Raw genomic sequence first — 20,253 nt, forward strand, 5'->3', positions numbered from 1 at the left:
GAAAATTCCTTCTAAATAAGCATGTTAAAAGTACAAAACATTTAAATAATGTTAAAGGTGTGTTGGTGTTAGTTTCTTTCTCAAAACTCCCTTACTGCTAAAATAATCTGATTGCTACACTTGATTTACACTGTTTGCGTTAGATTTTATAATTTTCTTTTACTTCCTAGGTATAGTATACCATCCGCCTATTACAAGTGTATTTAGTCAGTCGACATCAAAGTCTTTTGAAGAAAAAGTCAAGTCAGGAGAAATAAAAATGGCATGTTTTTTAGCCAAAAATAACCTCCCATTCAACATCGCCGGTAATGCTGATTTATTACTTTTTCACATCGATTTCTTTTTACATCTTATTCATTTTACAATGTGTTATTATTATTATTATTATTATTATTATTATTATTATTATTATTATTATTATTATTATTATTATCATTGTTATTGTGATGAATTAGTTATAATCAATATGCGTATTATGTTTTTTTAGATGATCTAAAGAATCTTGTTCAGTCGGTTTGTCCAGATTCGGAACTAGCAAAACATATCACCTTTGGAAGAACAAAAGCACATGCAATAATAACTAATGTCACTGGAAAAGTTTCATATGAAGAATTAGTAGACCGATTGCGAAAAGAAAAATTCTCATTAATAGTTGATGAGAGCACAGATCGATCGACTACTAAACACATGGCTCTTGTTGTAAGAACTGCAATGGATTTTAATGTTCAAGATAATTTCTTGAGTTTGATACCTGTAACAGATTGTACCGCCGTTGCATTGCATCAAGCCTGCAAGGATTTTTCCGAAAAAGAGAATATTCCCTATAAAGAGAATATGATAGGTTATGCGTTCGATGGAGCCAATAATATGTTTGGACGACATCATTCTTTAGCTGCCCTATTCGCAAAAGATATACCAAATTTATTTTTGATGAAGTGTATTTGTCATTCCTTCCATCTATGTGCTTCTAATGCTTGTCGATCGTTGCTACGAAGGGTAGAAGATTTCGCGAGAGATGGTTACAGCTATTCGAAGAACAGCCCTAAGCGACTGGGCGACTATAAAGAATTTCAAAATCATTTGAATATTAAGCCCAATAAGCTCCTACATCCATCACAGACAAGATGGCTTTCTTACTTCCAGTTGTAAGAAGGCTTTTACAGCAACTACCTGCACTAAAATTGTATTTTCAAAGTGCTGTTTTGCTTGACCGATTACTTGCTGCAAATTCGATTTTCGAAAAATGTATGGCTCCTTCGACAGAATTGTACTTAGAGTTTTTGAGTTTCGTTTTAACTTACTTTCATGACTTGAACAAAGAAATGCAATCCGAAAAACCAAAACTATTTATCTTGTATGAACAAATTTTTTCGACTTACAAAACACTATTAGAATGTTTTATTAAGCCAGAGCAAATGGAGTTGACTGATGAAGAGAGAGCCAGAAGTAAAGATCATTCTGCAAGTTTGGAAAGTAAAATCCTAAATTTAGATTACGAGTCAAGAGAAAATCATCTACCTATTGAAGACGTATACTTGGGAGGTCATATTTCAGCTTTGTTATTGCAAGAGGACTTTTATCGTAGTATGGGGTAAGAGGAAATCCAGCAATTTAGAGAAAAATGCATTCTTTTTTATGTTACAAGTATTACAGAAATAAGAGATCGCTTCCCGTTCCAAGATTTAGAAAGACAGCGATTGAAGAATCTGCATTTTCTTAATCCTCAATATTTAATTGAGCGAAAACAATCTGTAAAATCTATTGCGCATTTGAAAAAAATTGTTTCCAGGTAAATAAAATTACTGTGAATATTGAACAGTACATCTTAAATTTTAAATAGATTTACATTTGTCAAAATTCGAATATATACAACGATTAACAACTGCGATATTTTTCTGTTTAGATTTATGTCCTACAAACTTAACTGAGTTAGATAGAGAATGGAGGCTCTTACGCAATACAACTCTTCCTTTTAAAGCTGAGCAAAATATCAAAGTTGAAGACTTCTGGCATCACATATCTCAAATGAGAAAAGGAGGTGATACACAGATGTTTCCATTATTGAGCCAGTTCGTAAGGAAATTGCTTGTTCTTCCACACAGCAGTGCTAATGTCGAGAGATTGTTTTCAGCAGTTAACTTATTGAAAACTAGTAGTCGAAACAATCTATCCACTGATACTCTGTAGGGATTACTGCACACAAAAAGATTTATAAATAAGAATACTGAGCAACCTACACCGACTGAAGAGCATTATAAATTATTTAATAAAAATGTGTATTCTTTTAAAGAATAAAATAATAAGGCAGCTTTTTATACTTACAATTTTAATAATTGTTAAATAAGTATAAATTTTTTTAATTATTATTGAATAAAACAATACAAGCTCAGTTTGTATATTATCCGCAATTTTTAATCGACTTAAACCACTACAACATTAAAGTACAGCTCTTTTATTCCGCTTCTAGAATCAAAGTTATTGAATATTATTATTTAATTATTTCTGTGATCTGACAAGATCTATTTTTTATTTTGAGGTTGATATTAGAGAGTGTTATCAATGTTTAATTAAACTTAGTTTTACAAGTTGTAAATTACAACATCAATATTAGTTACTACTATCTGTAAGTGACGTATAAACTATGATTTGATTGAAGTCATTGACTCATAATTATTCGTTTTTCAATTATGACTATTTTCTAATGATATTTTGAATATTGGCGGCCTGTAATTCTGTTTTATCATTGGATTTCTGATAAAAATAGTTTAAATATGTCTTATCCAATCGAAAAGTAAATTCAGGATGCTAGATTCTTATTGGAGGGTCTCTAAAAGACTTGAAAAGTATGGGTGGTAGATCTACCAACTTTTCATAGTAGGGTTTGTTGAAAACTATTAACTTGTAGTACCCGATCTCCCACCTTAAAGAATTTCGAGTTGGCAACGCTGCCCTACGGACCGCGAATAACGAAACCGCGAAAATTTCGTGAATCTTATTGCAGGAATCCGCGTTTGCGTCGAAAAGTCAATAGGGAATATTTAAATTAAAAATCTATATAAAAATCATTTAATCTTACTGCAGGAATCCGCGTTTGCGTCGAAAAGTCAGTAAGATCTTTAAATTAAAATTCTAATCAATTCAGTTATTGCAGGAATCCGCGTTTGCGTTGAAAAGTCAATAACTGAATCCAAATTATCTACTAAAAATTCTCAAACAACTATTAAAAATTCGGTTCGATTGAATAGTGATACAAAATCAAAAATAAATTGTAATCCAATCTCGAGTCGATTCAGTTCTGCGCATAATAGCCTTCGGGCCCAACAAAGACGCATAATACAATAAAATTGTATTCTAAAAATTTGTGAAAAGTATAGTGTATAAGTGAAGTTCAATTAAAAATATTGTAATTGAAACGTTTAATAAAAAGACTAGAGATCATAACTTCAATCTTCAGAGTTTCATTCGAAAGTAGCACATAAGATTTTATCCTACAACCCCAGCCGCGCCTATTCAACCAAATCCACGCAGGAGGAGGCCGAGTGAGCTGCAAAGTTCTGGAGGGATGAAAGCCTGCCGTGTTAGAAGAAAGAATCATCTCAAGGTAAGTGAGAGACATTTAAAACATTTTCTCTCTATTGATCGATTTATAAATGCAACGTGATCAAGCTCGAAGGCGTTTGGGTTCGTACTCTTCGAAAAACCCACATTAAATAATAAATATAGGAAGTGAAAACCTTCCTCGTATTCTTTACTGTTGTCCGCATCCTCCAAATCGCTCGTTAAATTCTTCTATCGCTACCAAAGGGAGAAATCCCGGATAATTAATTTGAATCTAAGCGGCGGACAAAACAAATATAATTTGAATATCCATAAATTATTTAATTTCTTTTCCTATATAATAAAAATATGTTATAACGTGCAATGACAATTTTTTATAGTGTCTGGATATTCAATTTTTAAAAGTATAATACCAATGTTTTCATCCGTCTATTTATTTAAATTCTTAAAAATTGTTACGGGTCTTCAATAAGTTTCAATATTTAATTTTTACACTTAACTGTAATTTTAACGTAAATAAAAACCTGAAATATTGACTTTAATTCTCCAGATCACATCATAAAATTTTTTTGTAAACTTTTGTTATTGGTTTTTATTACTAATAGGGTTGAAATATTCAGTTATTATTATTTATCATACTACGACTAAAATTCCACATAATATTTTGCTCTTGTCTAAATTCCTATATTAATTCTCAATTTACAAGAAACAATTTAATAAAACAAATTTGTTATTTTTGATTTCAGACAGTTGAAAATTTTTGGGTAATTTGTATAAAACAACAAGATGCCTAAGCCAATAAGATTTATGAGCAAAAGAAGAATTTATCAGATGATCAATGATGAAATTAATACCTCATCAAGAACGAAAAAAATTTGCAATCATCAAGAGAATTATTCAATTCCAACAGAAGATAATAATTCATCAGATACTGTAAACAGTGTTTCAGTGGTGAGTACTGATTCATCTTATACAAGTGAAAACGGTGGTCATAATTTTGCTGAACAACACAAGGATCATCAAAATGAAGTAGATGCTGAGAATATTAATCTTCCAATAGTGGATAATAGAACTGAAGGACTAAATGAACTAGAATGTGTACAATTTTATCGAGAAGATGGATCGACTGCAACAAATAATTCATCAGAAGATTGACGATTTTGGTTATCAGAGAATAGTATATCTCAGAAAGCTGCAAATATTTTGATTTTGATATTTCGAAATCATGGACATCAAGGCGAGTTAGAAAAAGATGTAAGGACTCTAATGAAAACCCCTCGTGATGTCACAGGAAAAATTATTCATGGCAATAGTGGTTCGTCTTTTCATTTTGGAATTACAAACGGATTGATTCGTTCTCTCAATAAATACTACGAAGTCAATCCTGATATTATTTTAATTCAACTTAATTGTGATGGGATGTCGTTCTCTAAATCATCTAATAGTCAATTTTGGCCTCTGCTAGCTGCGATTAAAGCGGATTTTTATACGGAACCATTTTTGATCGGCCTTTTCCATGGCTTTTCGAAGCCCAATAATTTTAATGTTTGTATTAATCCCTTTGTTGATGAAATGAAAGACTTACAAAACAATAGGATCATAATTAACAATAATAAATTGATATTCGACTTAACGCAATCATTTGTGATGCCTCAGCCCGAGCATATTTGACACTGACGAAATCCCATAGTGGATATTTTGGTTATTCTAAATGTATTCAGGAAAGAGAGTGGGATGGTTATGTAAACTTTCCGGAGATTAATAACCCTCTTCGAACAGATGAGTCGTTTCGAAATCAGCAGCAAGAGGATTACCACCTGGGAGAATCTCTGCTTCTTGATTTGAATTTTGGTATGGTATCACAAATTCCTCTAGATTATCAGCACTTAATATGTTTAGGAGTAACGAAGCGACTTTTGCTTCGCTGGTGTAATGGTCCAAAAAATCAGAGACTGTCGAATGATCAATTAAATGCCATTAATGAGAGTTTACAGGCCATAAAGGTTTGCATTCCAGCTGAATTTGCAAGATAACCAAGGCTTTTAGATACCGTTGCAAAATGGAAGGCTACTGAGTGCCGTCAATTCTTACTCTATACGGGTCCAATTATACTAAAAACGGTTATAGCACCTCGAAATTACAATCATTTCATGGCGTTAAGTGTTGCTATAAGAATTTTATGTTATGCTCGAAAATACCAAGTGTATAATGATTATGCTGATCAATTATTACGATGGTTTGTCGAAGAATATAAAAACTTGTATGGATCGAATTCAATATCATATAATGTTCATTATTTAATTCATTTAGCAAGTGACTGTAAAAAATTTGGACCGTTAAATAACTTCAGTATATTTAAATTTGAAAATTACATGTCTACTATTAAAAACAAAGTGAAGAACGCACCAAAACCATTAGAACAAGTAGTGAATCGTATACATGAAGAAAATTCATTACCAGTCATTAAAAACATTGTTAGATCAAATTTATAAGTTGAAAAAATAATTGATGATAAAATTATCGCTTTGAAATTTAATGGTTTTACTATAAGTACAAAAAAAATCAGAACTGTTGTTTGTTAAGTGACGATAATATTTTAATTATTAATCGAATTGATAACACAAATAATGAAATTAAAGTTCAAGGCGAATATTTTTCTAATTTTGATTCACTTTTTTTAGAACCATGTGACTCTAAAAAATTATATATTTACTCTATAAAAAAAAATAGCACTTCAAAATTAATAACTATTGGAACGAACTATATCAAGTCGAAATGTTAATATTTTTCCTATCCAAACTGTAATAATTTTATAACTGTACCTTTGTTACAATATAATAACTAGTTTCAAAATTTCTTTATTTTTTTTCCTTTATAAAATCATTTGAAATCTTTTCGACATTTCAGAGAATCTCAATGATACTACATTCATACTGGAATTATGGTAAGTTCGATTTGAATACTATATATACATATGTACGCATAAATATTAATAACTTTTATGTTAAGTTTGTGACTTTATTATTATGACAGTTTTACATAATATAAATGATAGAACTAATGTGATGATATAATGTTTTTTTTACGTCAGTTCTACGTAAGAGTAAGATTTGTTCCTTACGTATGAATATGATGGAATTATACCGTCACTTTTATGTCAGAACTTGGACTCGGAATAAATATAAAAATATAATGGTATTATTACGTCACTTTTAAGTCAGAACTTGGACTCGGAATAAATATAATAACATCAAAAATATGATGGAATTTTTACGTCAATCATATGTCAAAATATTGATTCATATTTTATGTAAGAATATGATGGAATTATTACGTCACTTTAATGTCAAAATATTGATTTATATTTTATGTAAGAATATGATGGAATTATTACGTCACTTTCAAGTCAGAACTTGGACTTGAAATAAATATAAAAATATGATGGAATTATTACGTCAATTTTATATCAAATTTTTGACTCATACTTTATGTAAGAATATGATTGAATTCTTAGGTAACTTTTACGTCAGAACACATGACTTCGATTTGACTTCACAGCATGACAGTCAATGATATATCATGTACGTAACATTGGAGTCATAAAAATAACGTCATATTAAAGTCATATTTAATGTCAGTACGATGTCATAATGATGTAATCCAATATGATTTCATATTGACGTCATAAATAAAGTCACCATTACGTCATGTCTACGTAAAATTTTGTGATCTCTGTATGATCTATGTATGACGTCATTTTAAGGTCATGTGTTCACTGGGTAGTAATATTAGTGAAAATAGTCATAATAATAAGAAGTAGTATTAAGTCATAGTTATAAGAATAGTAATAAAAAAATAGTAATAGTAAAGTAGTCATAATAATTAAGCACAAAATAGTGATAGTAAAACTAGGATAAGCACATAGTACTAAGTCTAATTATCACATCCAACAAATCACAGGTGCCCTCAATATTGGTCCGCTCGACTGCACACCATCCCACCATCACAAGATGTGTACCATAAACTCATTGTCTCAACGAATACTCACAGGACAAATTATGAATCTGAAAGAAGTCTTTATGTTGATAAGTCTGCTAAATATAATAAATATATTGCTGCCTTTGTTGGATCACCAATAAAAAAAGGTAAAGGGCTACCTGAGGTTATGACCGTTTCAAAGGAACGAAAATATGTGGATTATGTTTATAGGGATGATACTAATGAACTCATAGATCGCCTTCGCCTGTTAATAGTATCTCAAGCAACTGGCAACTCTAGTCATTCTACTGAAATGATTTCAATCCTTGAAGAGCTACGGGAAGCTGAAATTATTTATTAAGAGATACATTAACAATAAATCATCATTTATAAAATAACATTCACGAAGAGAGAATCATCAAAAATGGGTATCGATATATTTGGACGTGTATCTTCACAATCAAATGAGGTACAATTTAAAGGCCGTAGTAGTGGTGTTGAACCACCTGAAAAAGGTTTCAAGTTGAAGGGTTACATGGGTTTCGTGGGTTCAAAAAATCGTTTTTTTTTTTTTTTTGGCTTATTAATTTCTACATAATCTCGAGAATATTAACCGAAATTTTCACGTCGATCCGAATAATAGTTTCGGAGATACAGCCTTTGGAAAATGTGCGCTCCAAGTCAGGTATAGAAGGGTCAGCGCGCCTTAGGTATAGTGAGCAGCTGCTCGTCTATTATTTGTCTGTCATTGTTGTATATTACTTTTATTTCACTTCCTAAGGAAAACTAGTTTGAAATATTTTATTTGGTGATTACTTCTTGAAGGACGAGGTTCATTTGAGGTTATCCCAAGTTTCTATCATATAATTTATTAAAAACGTGGTATTATTTGTGGTTATCGAGTGTCATTTGTTAAGTTGATAAACAATGCATAAAATTACAAGAAAACAGTTAACCCATGGAGCTCGTAGAAAGGATAGACCGAGAAAAAGGAGACAGTCCTTTAATCCTACAGATCTGGAAACTGATGATAGTTCTTTCACGAACACCTCAGCAAAAAAATTGAAAGGTGATGATAAATAGCACGTGCCAGAAGAGGACACACTCCAATGTTCAATCATAGTTTTTGCCTTGGTTTTCTCAACTCTCTCATCATTTGTGCAGTGTTCTCACATTATTGACAATGAAGATGAAGATCAACTGTGTAATGGTAAAGTACAGTTTAAGCAATGTTCGAAATTTGGTCTGGGATATAAAATCGTAGTAGAATATGAACGATCTGATCCAAAATATATTTTATCTTGTCAAAAAATCGAAAGAATGTATGAACTAAATCGCCGGTTCATTTTTGTTATGAGAATATTGAGCTTAGGGCTCACTGGATGCAAGAAATTCTGCGGTTTGATGGACATAAGCATTCCATTTTTAAACCAGTCTACATACGATTTTTATATTGATAAAATACATGAGTGTATTGAGACAGACTCTATTCTCTCCTGCTGCTGACGAAGAAAAACAATTTACAAATATTGAAAACGATTTACAAGATACGACAGATGTGAGTGTTTCCGGTGACGGTACCTGGGAGAAACGTGGTTTCTCATCACTATATGCTGCTAGTTCAATGATTGTTAATATTGCACCATTGGTCGCTGCTTGTATCTTCAATGAAGGAACATCAGCTTTATTATTGATTATGCACGGTATAGATTTGAAATTAGGCCGAAACTCCCACGAATGTGCCCGAGTTTCGGATGAAAACCGTGTGTGCGCAGCCGAAAAAAAATCTGCGAGCGAGACTCGCGAAGCCAGAATCCGTCATCGACAGGAGCAAAGGATGCTCTGGACATTGCAACTGCTGCAGGATCTTTACTTTATGGCCCAGGAATCGACGATTCACTGTAAGTTACAAAAAACATTTTTTTTTTTCCACTTTGATTGTTACTCGAAACTTTAAACGCGTTTTTCTCAGAACCGTGTTTTCAAAGTCGGTTGTCAAATGTTCTCGAAAACTACTCAACCGATCTTGATGAAATTTTACACAGGTGTTCGAGATACAATTTACTCGTGCTTGGAGGAAGGGGTTTTTTTTTTTCAATTACAACTAATTTAAAAAAAACAAAATGTCAAGCAAATTTGACCGAAATTTTCATTTTTTGAAAAATGTCTGCCAAAGTTCCAATTATTACTTTTTTTTTCTTTCCTTCGTTCAAGCACGAGTTTATGGTCTTAACTAAAACACTTATTTTTGTTTTTTCATTTTAGATGATCCTGTCAGGAGTTATGCTGACAACGCGGACGCTCCTTTTTTTGGAGGGGTCACCGGAAATGACGTCACAATGGAGGAGTTTTAATTTTTTTTTTTTTTTTTAATAATTTCAGAAATTATTATTTAAATATGTATCTATGAGACAGAAAAAAGTTTGAATTAAATAAATAATTTTTTACATAGAAAAAAAAATATTGAAAATAGGCCTTTTTGAACCTAAGAATGACAGTGATGCAGTCACATATAATACTATGAAAATTGCAATAAAACAAGAATTAGACAGTGTGAAAGCAATCAGTGACTGCAAAGTAACGGTTGAAATAGTTAAGCTAGAGAATCAAATGACAAGTAAAGATACAGATCTTTTTATCAAATTTACAACCAAAGTGAAAGCGTTAGAAGAGAGTCTCAGTGAACTGATTCTATACAGCCAAAAACTATCAACTCATGTAACAACAATTAAGAGATCTGTAGTACGTTATAACAGGGTATTTCTCAACCTTGCCAAGTTTGGCCCCTTTATTAATTGATCTTAATAAGGGCGCCACTGGAAGATAAGACTCGGCCTTCCAGAACCGGAGATGTTAATATTATAAATCAGGGTCGTTGAAATTTTATAAGAGTGAGGAGATTGAGGGATTAAATTTATTTAACACACAAATTTATATCAATATAAGTTTCACTTTTATTTAACAAATCACAATTGTGCCCACCGGGCTTTTATTCCTTATAATTATTTTTAACAAAATCGTCCACCGGACTTCTGATTCTTACAACTAATTAACTAAAATCTAGTCCCCTGGACTTTTATATTAAATTGGCCACCGGCCAGATCCCCTGGATCTTTTAATTTAACGACGACGACTCCCCTGGACTTTTATAACGAAATGGCCACCGGCCTGATCCCCTGGATCTTAATTAAAATTAGTCCCCTGGACTTTTATAACGAAATGGCCACCGGCCTGATCCCCTGGATCTTAATTAAAATTAGTCCCCTGGACTTTCACGAAATTGGCCACCGGCCTGATCCCCTGGATCAAATTTTATATAAAACAAATTGGCAACTTGCCAGATCCCCAGGATCTATTATTTAAAACCGTTTCCACAGGAAACTTAATTTTCTCTCACACACACACACACACGTTTTTACATTCGAGTCCCCAGGACTTATTCACACTCACACACACGTTTACAATGTATTATTTTCCCGATTATTTTACACGCACAATTTTATTTAATCTCGATTTTATTTATGTGTCCACTGGACTAAATTTCTATCCGTAATTTTTAATGATTCTACAATTTTATAACGACACTTTATCAACATGACAATTTTATATACTTTCAGTTTTTCGAATATCAAGTTGTTGAGTAAGAATTTACTGACACCGAAAAACTGCCGCCAACGACTGACGCTATCTCTCTTTTATCCATTTACAACTAGTCTTCACGTTAATAACAAATTTGTACAACAAGAACTGATTTCCATTACTAATAAATTTAATTACTTATATCCTTATTATTTTATCACTAATTTCACTGCACTTTTAATTTTCCTTTAATTTTCGGTTTTGTAAATTTTATATTTTATATTTTTCTTATTAAATAAAATTGATTAATTTATAGTATAACAATTCCTTAATGACTAGATTTATTATTTATAATTTCTGGCCCTCCTGCCGAGAAATTATCAGACGGACCGCGTGTAAATTTATTTTGAATACTGTTCTTCTTGCCGACAATTTATATTTTAATCAAATCGGAAATGGCGACTGCTCACGAATTATTTAATTATTATTAATTAATTAGTTACTTAATAATTTGTGGCAACCGGCCGACAATTTATTTACCTCTCCTTAAATTTTTCCAGCGATCGTGGCGTCCCTTTTTATAACAGCCTTCCTGCCGATTTCCGTTGACTTGGTTCTTTCCTCCAACTTCTCTTGCTGTTCACGTGTGGTCACTCGTCCGTGTCTTCTGCCGGTCCGTCCGACTGTGTCCGTTTTCACTCTTGTCACTCACTTATCAAATCTAAGTTCGCGATCATTCGGCCCTTATCGGAAAATCCACCACTCCAACTTATTTCCTTATTGGGTCTTGGGGACGAGCCCCCTTAAATTAGCGCGCCCGGCGACAAGTCGATAAAATAGTAACGCATATGGGGTACTATGGGTAATTAATCAACCGCGGGAAATTAGGTTGATTTAAAGTTGTAATTTTAAATTTTTACCCCGTTACAACGTGATGGTCAAACATTAGCTGATATTGATCATAGACTATCTAAACTTGATAAAAATGGAATATAAAAAGAAAGTGATAGCTCAAGAACTCCACAAACAAGCTCGAAAAAATTATCTTCGTCGACATGTTGACATTCGTGGACTTGATGAGACTTGGCAAGCTGATTCGGTTGAGATGATACCATACTCTACAGCTAATAGTGGATATAAATATCTACTCACAATCATAGATAATTTTTCAAAGTACACTTAAGCAGTTCAAATCAAAAGTAAAAGTGGCAGTGACGTCAAAAACGCTATGAAGTCTGTGTTACAGCAAGGGCGAAAACCTAATATTCTTCACGTTGATCAAGGCAAAGAATCTCATAAAAAAGAATTCAAAGATCTCATGAAACATTATGGGATTCATATGTACTCAACATTTAGTAATTTGGAAGCCTTTATATGTGAACTTTTCAATCGAACCCTTAAAAATAAAATGTTGCGCGACTTTACAGAACGTGGGAATTACAAATGGATTGATATACTTGAGGACTTAATCGATAATTATAACCACACGAAACATCGGACCATCAAACGGAAACCTGCAGATGTAACTGTGAGTAATGAAGAACACATACTTCAGACAATTTACAAACCTCTTCAAAGTAAACAGACGCGAAAACAAAATGAAGTTGCAGATAAAGTTCGAATAAACAAGTATAAACATGTGTTTGAAAAGGGATACACACCAAACTGGAAGACTGAAATTTTCACAATTAAGGCAATACCAAAAACAAACCCAACAACTTACAAGCTGATTGATTATAAGGATCAACCGATAGAAGGAGGATTTTATGCTGAAGAACTCAGTAAAGTCAAGTATTCAGATGTTTATCTAGTTGAGAAAATAATAAAAAATCGTGGAAATGAAATGTACGTTAAATGTCTAGGCTTTGATAATTCACATAATAGCAGGATCAATGAGTCTGATTTATAAAATTATCATGTATTTTCTATAGTATTCATAAATAAAAATAATAATAATAAACAATTCGGAGTTTTTATTTCAAAATCAACCATATTTATTCAAATTGAGTTTAACAAACTTAGAATTAAAAACATTTATCTCTATTATTATTATCTAGTTTTATCTTTTTATTTGATACTTCATAACCCCAAGGTAAAGTATCGGTTGAGGTGTCACTCAATTTCCTTTTATTATCACACCAACTAAATGCTAATTTACTTTGCTTAACCGTTTTTACATCATGATTACAAGTTTTAATTAAATATTGATGTTTTGTTAAATTTACATGGTCCACCAGACAATTCTTATAATCCTCAAACGTGATCTTTCGTAAAGTGGATCCTTTGACGCACTTAGCTCTCTTTTTAGCTATATTATTCTTATGAATTTTGAATGCATAAAGTTTTGCTCGTGATCCAATGAACTCGGTCATTATGTGACCACTGCACTCATCTGTCACAAGTCGAAGCACTTTTTTATTTTTTAATGGAATGTGATAAACATTATTTGGTGGGTAGTCAAAGGTATAAAATTTTTCGATGTTACGTTTGGTGGTGTTATACTCTTATCCAAAAAATTATCGGAACAAAAAAATTTTATAAATGTTTTAGTGATTTTTGGAAGGCTGTATTTTCGTGAAAAATGATCGTACCGAAAAAACAAAAAAAGCAAATTGAAGCTTGGAATCTCTAGTTTAAAGATCTTCCAGCAAAATATTTTTTCGAGCAACGGTTTTTGCGGAATCATAAGAAAAAGGTCGAGACAAAATTTTTCTAAATTTTTTGGTTTTGTTTTTAAAGTCTACGGGGCCAGGAAAAATTTTTTTCAAAAAAAACGAATTCATGGTTTGCTTACACTGTAAAAAATTCGCGGAGTGAATGTGGATTAAATCCGGAGTGAATGCGGAGTGAATGAATTTTTAATCATTCACTCTCCTCGGAGTGAAATTCACTCCGCAGGGGAGTTTTCGCGGAGTAGATAATTTTTTATTAATTTAATCCCTCCGGAGTGAAATTTACTCCGGAGCGGAGTTTTGAAAATATTATTAATAAAAAATTGCTCCACATAATAAAATTGAAGTAAAAATTGGCGTATTACATTATTGATCAGCTGATATGCACACACATACACACATACATATTTAAGCACACAGGCGCACTCGCACACACACGCACACACGCACACATTCGAACACACGTACACATTTGTACCCACGAACACATTTGCACACACGCACACATTTTCACACACGCACACATTTGCACACACGCACACAAACAGTTGCACACACTCAAACACACACATGCACGCAAACACACACTCGCACACACACACACACACACATTGTTCAGCAGTTTCATATAAATTAATATAAATTTATGTAAGTATTGTAACGAGGTTTATGAAATCCTCATTATCGCACCATGATAATAGGCCGTTACCTAGGGTAGTTACCACGGTTACCTGGTTTACCCGCTGAACTGTATTCAATTATTATTATTATTTAATAATCCCTCTCCATTTGAATTTTAAATGGAAGGGATGCGCATCACGTCGACGCATAAGCATCGACGTGAATCTATAAGAAGGCCTGCGCGCCGTTAATTACTCAGCTTTATCTAATTCCTCAACTTTACTACTACTATGTCTTTATAATAAATAAGTTTATTCTTTTAACCTTTTCTTTTTACTTTAACTTATCTGTCTACGACTAAGTATTCAGTAATATTTAAGTATGTTTTCTAATTACTCAAATAATCATTAACTTCAATGATTATTCTCGTGTATACCTGCTACACTTCCTAGCCTACATACCTTCCTGTAGAAGACGGTAACCCCGTAAGATGTATACCTGCTGCATCCTTTTCCTACGATACCTGCTCGTAGAAGCGTGTACCTGCCACGTCCTTTTCCCGCAATACCTGCTTGTGGAAGCGCGTACCTGCCGCGACATTTTCCTACAATACCTGCTTGTAGAGGTGCATACCTGCTGCACTCCTTTTCTACGATACCTGCTCGTAGAAGCGTGTACCTGCCACGATCTCATCCCACAATACCTGCTTGTGGAAGCGCGTACCTGCCGCGATTTACCCTGTAATACCTGCTTACAGAAGCGCGTACCTGCCGCGATTATCATCTACAATACCTGCTTGTAGCTATACCAGACAATTGTGATACAGAGCTCACAATTGTCCTAATTATTTATTGCTCTCAATCACCAACACCAGTGAATCAACACCTCACAGGTAAGTATAATAACATTATTATTATACTTCTATAATTTCTTATGCTTCTCACTAGTTTGGCTCATTTGCAACTACCTGTAGTCTATCTCTCTTTCTGGTATATTAATACCCTATAAAGGCCCCATGACTCCCGATCCTTTATATGCCTTTTGCATATATAAATTTATAGCCAACCGGTCGTCTGGTCCTTACGAACCGGGTAACACCAGGATCTGTTACCGAATTATTAGCTCACTAGCTAAAAGGGACACGGGCCCATTTAATTTAAATGGGTAACGGACGGTTGATTCATCCCTACTAGAGGGGTGGACCTCAACATCGTTTCAGTGGCGCCCGACGTGGGGCCAACGTTGGCAAAAGATTACAGGAAAATTTAAAACAGTAAAAAATTGCATTAACTTTACAAAATTAAAATCATTACTCCCACATTGGCTTCAATTCAACTCACGTTTCAGTGATGCCCAATGTGGGGCCACGTTGGCTAAAAGACTACAATAATTACTAAAATACAATTTAATTACCTTCACTTGCATATCTGTAATTACCCCTATTCATTAAAATTATTAAAAATCTGAAAATAACTTCATTCAATTCAACTTACGACTAACTCATAGCCACGCCAAAAGATTATACTAAAATCCTACATAAAGTTATATATTATTGTTAAAACTACAGGAAAAATTATTAAAGTTTAAAACGTAAATTCATTAGCTTCATTTCAACCGCAAAACTTAAAAACCCTTAAAATCAGTAAAATCACCTGGCCAACCAGTGTCAAACATAATTTATTACTCTATAAATTACCTGTATAAACTACTTCTTTATGCAAGCATCACTTGCATCGTAAAAAAATTATTAACTACTTAAATTCATTACTATACTCTGTTTAAAAGAAAACAATTTATTTGACAAATTTAGTATCAGCAGTAATTTTCTATATCAAAATCCTTTAATTATAATATTAAAATCATTTAATTAAAATATGAAAATCCTCTAATTAAAATTACCTGAAAACAAAAGAAATTAAAATCTTTATAATTTATTAAATAAATTAAATCTTACAATCAGCTCCTTCTGAGCAATAATTAAATTATGATAAAATTATAAATAATCTCAAAATTCTACGAAAGAATGTATGACATCATCTAAAAGAAATTTCAAAAATGAGACGCTTTAAAAAATACAGTTCTTGGAACTCTCGGCGTCGCATTCCAATATCTCACGTGATCCGACTCGCGGTATCACGCGCGAAATATTATTTTCAAAACCTGGAAAAACCCAATGCCCAATAACTACCGAATTGTACCACTCTGGTAATAATTCTATTTTCCACAGTCATTTAATAACTCTATAAATAACTTTGATTATCCATAAGATATTACTTAATTAAATGGTTTGACCTTGTCTGTTTACGGCTTCACCGCTTCAGACTATAATCCTGAAAATTGCTATGTCATTTAAACATTGTATAAATAAACGCTGTTTATACAGATGCACCATAAAACCCCTTCAAGGTGGTTAATAAAAACTATTTTTAACCTTGTGGCTTCACCACATAAATAAAATGCTATTAAATTAATTATCATTTATTCCAATGAATAATAAAGTATTAAACCGATTCGTCGGAAAAATACCGAAGACCTGTGCACGTGATCATAGCATGCGCACAGTTACCAGGAATCTGTAAATGTAAGCCCTTCTGGCATCAAATATAAAATAATATTAATTTAAAATCTGTCTAAATAATTGTATAAGCCCTTCTGGCCATCAGACCTGGTAAAATGGAACTCCGGTTCTAGTACAGTCATTAAAACTGTCCAGATCGTATAATGATCTATAAAATGTAAGTCATCTTTGATTATTTAAAATCAAGTCATAAGTTATCATGTATCAGAGACTAGATAACAAATTAAAAAAAAAAGAAAACGAAAATCAATCTCTGAAAAACCACGAATTTATCTACTTGACGCAACGCTCACTAAAGTTTATAATAAATAAAATAAAATAAATGTTGAATTAAAATTCTCTAAAAAGTAAATTCCGCGAATTGTATCAAAAAAGTAGTTAAGAACCGTTTAATATAATTTGGTATATTAAATCATTAGCCAAATTATAATTGACAGACTATACACTGACCCTCCGCTTCTCACCTGACGTGACGTCACGATCACAGATCAAGCGCGTCGCGGCCACCACCTCATATTATGACCTGACGCCATACAGTACATATCGTATTCAGAAGCACCTGTCTTTCATAACTTTACTCATTCTCTATAATCGCAACAAGCTCCCCTGAGCAATAGTATATCAACTAACGAACAACATTTATAAACTTTTGTGACCTGGTTTTTGCTGCTATAATCGTAAGTACGAATTAAACATATATTTAAATTCGTGAACTGGGATAACTCTCAGGAACACCTGTATCAATCCATGGTGTATAATTGTGTATTTCTTCTATATTTATTCAACTAACCGCCCAGTGGCTATTTGAACAGATATAATGATGACCGACTAAAATAAACCCTTTGGAAAAAGGAGAGTCGAGAAACAAAACTGGAGCAATATTTAATTACTCCAGGAAGATATTAAACTCATATATTAAAACATACCAGCTATAAATAAAATCTGATACCATCTAATAACTACCTCAAAGTACCTGTAAAATCTTTGAGGGATAATAACAAAAAATTATATTATAAAACATTTTATTACTCAGTAAAAACCTGAGCACTAATTAATAAAAATATAAACAACAAAACACCGATATCAGATTTAAAAACATTTATAATCAAAATTATAAAATAAAACCTGAAAAAAAAATCGTGAACATATTAAGTGCTGTTTTTCGATATCTTGCAGATAACCAGAAAAACTGCAACCGACTAAAAGGAAACGTTGTACCGGAAACGGAAGTCAATAACCAGAGCAGCTCTGTAACAGAGATCCTTTCTGCGGCCCGGCTCAGCGTACGTGAATATTGTCCGGACACACACACACGCTCAAGCAACATCAGCGTAGTCGCTTTAAAGTATAGCGACCCCAGCGAAAGCGAAAGTAACGTATAATTGCGAGCGCGCATGCTCCACAGTCAGCGCGCCAATCACAGACTCCCGCTTCCCCTGTGTCCACTTATACCTAACGAAAGTAAAAGTATTCATCCAATCCTTTATTATTCCAACTCGAACTACGACTAATCGATACTATAGCTATATAGACTACTCTATACGCTATAGCATATTCAACGTATTTACCGGCATACGACCACGTTATAAATTGCGTTCTATTTATTTAAACAAATAATTCAAGAGTAAAAGAAATCTTTATATTAAATACTACTATTTAAATATCATTATTTATTATATAAAATAATTAAATATTATAATCCTTCTGATTATAATTTATTATCACCAGGTAACAATTATTATACTCATCACGTGGGTCTAATCTACCATTCGTTTATATCTAATTTATTCATTCAATTTAACAGATTCTATAACCTGGACTACTTATCTAATATTTAAATATTATTTACCTGCAAAAATTATTATTTGGAAAAAATACATTTGAAAAAAAATAATATATACACAATCATAAAATAACCTGTATAACCTGTAAGTATGCAAGCTATCACTACATAAATGGTAGCCGAATTTCATATCTCTTTTACTATTTGATAAAAAGAAAATAAAATAAATAATAACTTCTATTCGGCTATTACTGAGATAACAACACGCGAAAATAAAATTCATACCGCGGGAAAATACACTCGTAACTAAAACGTATAATTTTAATTGACGATACCACTTAATACTACGTGACCAGAATAACAAACGCAACCGGACAACACATTTGACAGAATCCGTGATAACTAAATAAATAAACTCAACCGGTGTGTTAATAATACAAATATTACGCGATAAAACATAAATAAAAATACCGCGTGACCTACTTTGCAAATATGGGACATCGACAAAATAACCACAACGCTATACCTGGGGATCTTAACGATCTTTATAATGTCGAAGGTGGATTTGAAAATCCACAACTACCCATCGACCCGAATGTACAAGTAATCGAGGGTGACCAAGGGCAAACAACACCAAACGGGCGCGATCAGCGAACCCTATCATCACCGATATCCTCACCACTCAATCTAAACAACTTGACGACAATAATTGACAGTCGATTCTCATCGAATGACGCTATTATACGACAACTGAGCCTACAAATAAACGAATGTATAAGGGGTCACCATGACTCTCAAAGACAGATAAGACATTTACAAAAGAACATGGACGACGTCCAACAGAATCTGACTTTATTAAGTAACCACATAAAGGAGACCAATCAAACCGTAGGTCTGTACGCTCGCTGTACCACCAACATATTAAAAAGAGCGCGTACTCGTGGAGATTTGGGATTAGAAGATCTTCGATTACTTAAAGAACTAAATATGGAAAAATTACCTGATTCAAATATCAACCCTGCCGACATCACCGCAGAAATTATTCGAGAAATTACAAATGCAGCCGCATGTACTGCTCGACCTGCTTCACATTTACATGGTCCTCCACCACTACCATCATCTCCTCGTCCTTCCATGCCGAACGCTAACTCCAGCTACCACCAACCTCTCCGAATCGACTGCCCTCATGGAACAGCCGGCCAATCAATGCATGGGACGAAATATAACAGCCAACGAAGCTTCAGTAAAAATGTAGCTGCCGCTGAAGCTATCATGAGTCAGCGTAGACTCACATATCCCAGCACCACTTTAAAAGCCCGGGAATATTTACGAGCCCTGACCGACTTCGGGAAAGAAATGGGCTTAACCGAATCAGAGCACCTGACACTGGCTAAAACAGCCATGTACCAAGCTGAAGGACACTGGGTGAGACAGTATCAACATTCCTGGCACTGCTGGGAAGACTTTGCTAAATCCTACACCTA

At 33.2% G+C, this 20,253-nt stretch overlaps 2 protein-coding genes across 10 annotated transcripts in view; both read left to right on the plus strand.

Moving 5' to 3' along the window:
- LOC130665417 (glutamate receptor ionotropic, NMDA 2B) overlaps positions 1 to 20,253 on the plus strand; it is a 1,452,633-nt gene that overhangs the window by 1,066,229 nt on the left and 366,151 nt on the right. The gene's annotated exons all lie outside the window — the stretch shown is intronic.
- LOC130665418 (uncharacterized) lies at positions 188 to 2,301 on the plus strand. Its single transcript, XM_057465787.1, has 3 exons — positions 188 to 305; positions 488 to 1,789; positions 1,904 to 2,301. The coding sequence occupies exons 1-2, from the start codon at positions 260 to 262 to the stop codon at positions 1,147 to 1,149; spliced, it is 708 nt and encodes a 235-aa protein (XP_057321770.1). The 5' UTR covers positions 188 to 259; the 3' UTR covers positions 1,150 to 1,789; positions 1,904 to 2,301.

The sequence above is a fragment of the Microplitis mediator genome, chromosome 3, assembly GCF_029852145.1.
Source record: "Microplitis mediator isolate UGA2020A chromosome 3, iyMicMedi2.1, whole genome shotgun sequence".
Lineage (NCBI taxonomy): Eukaryota > Metazoa > Arthropoda > Insecta > Hymenoptera > Braconidae > Microplitis > Microplitis mediator.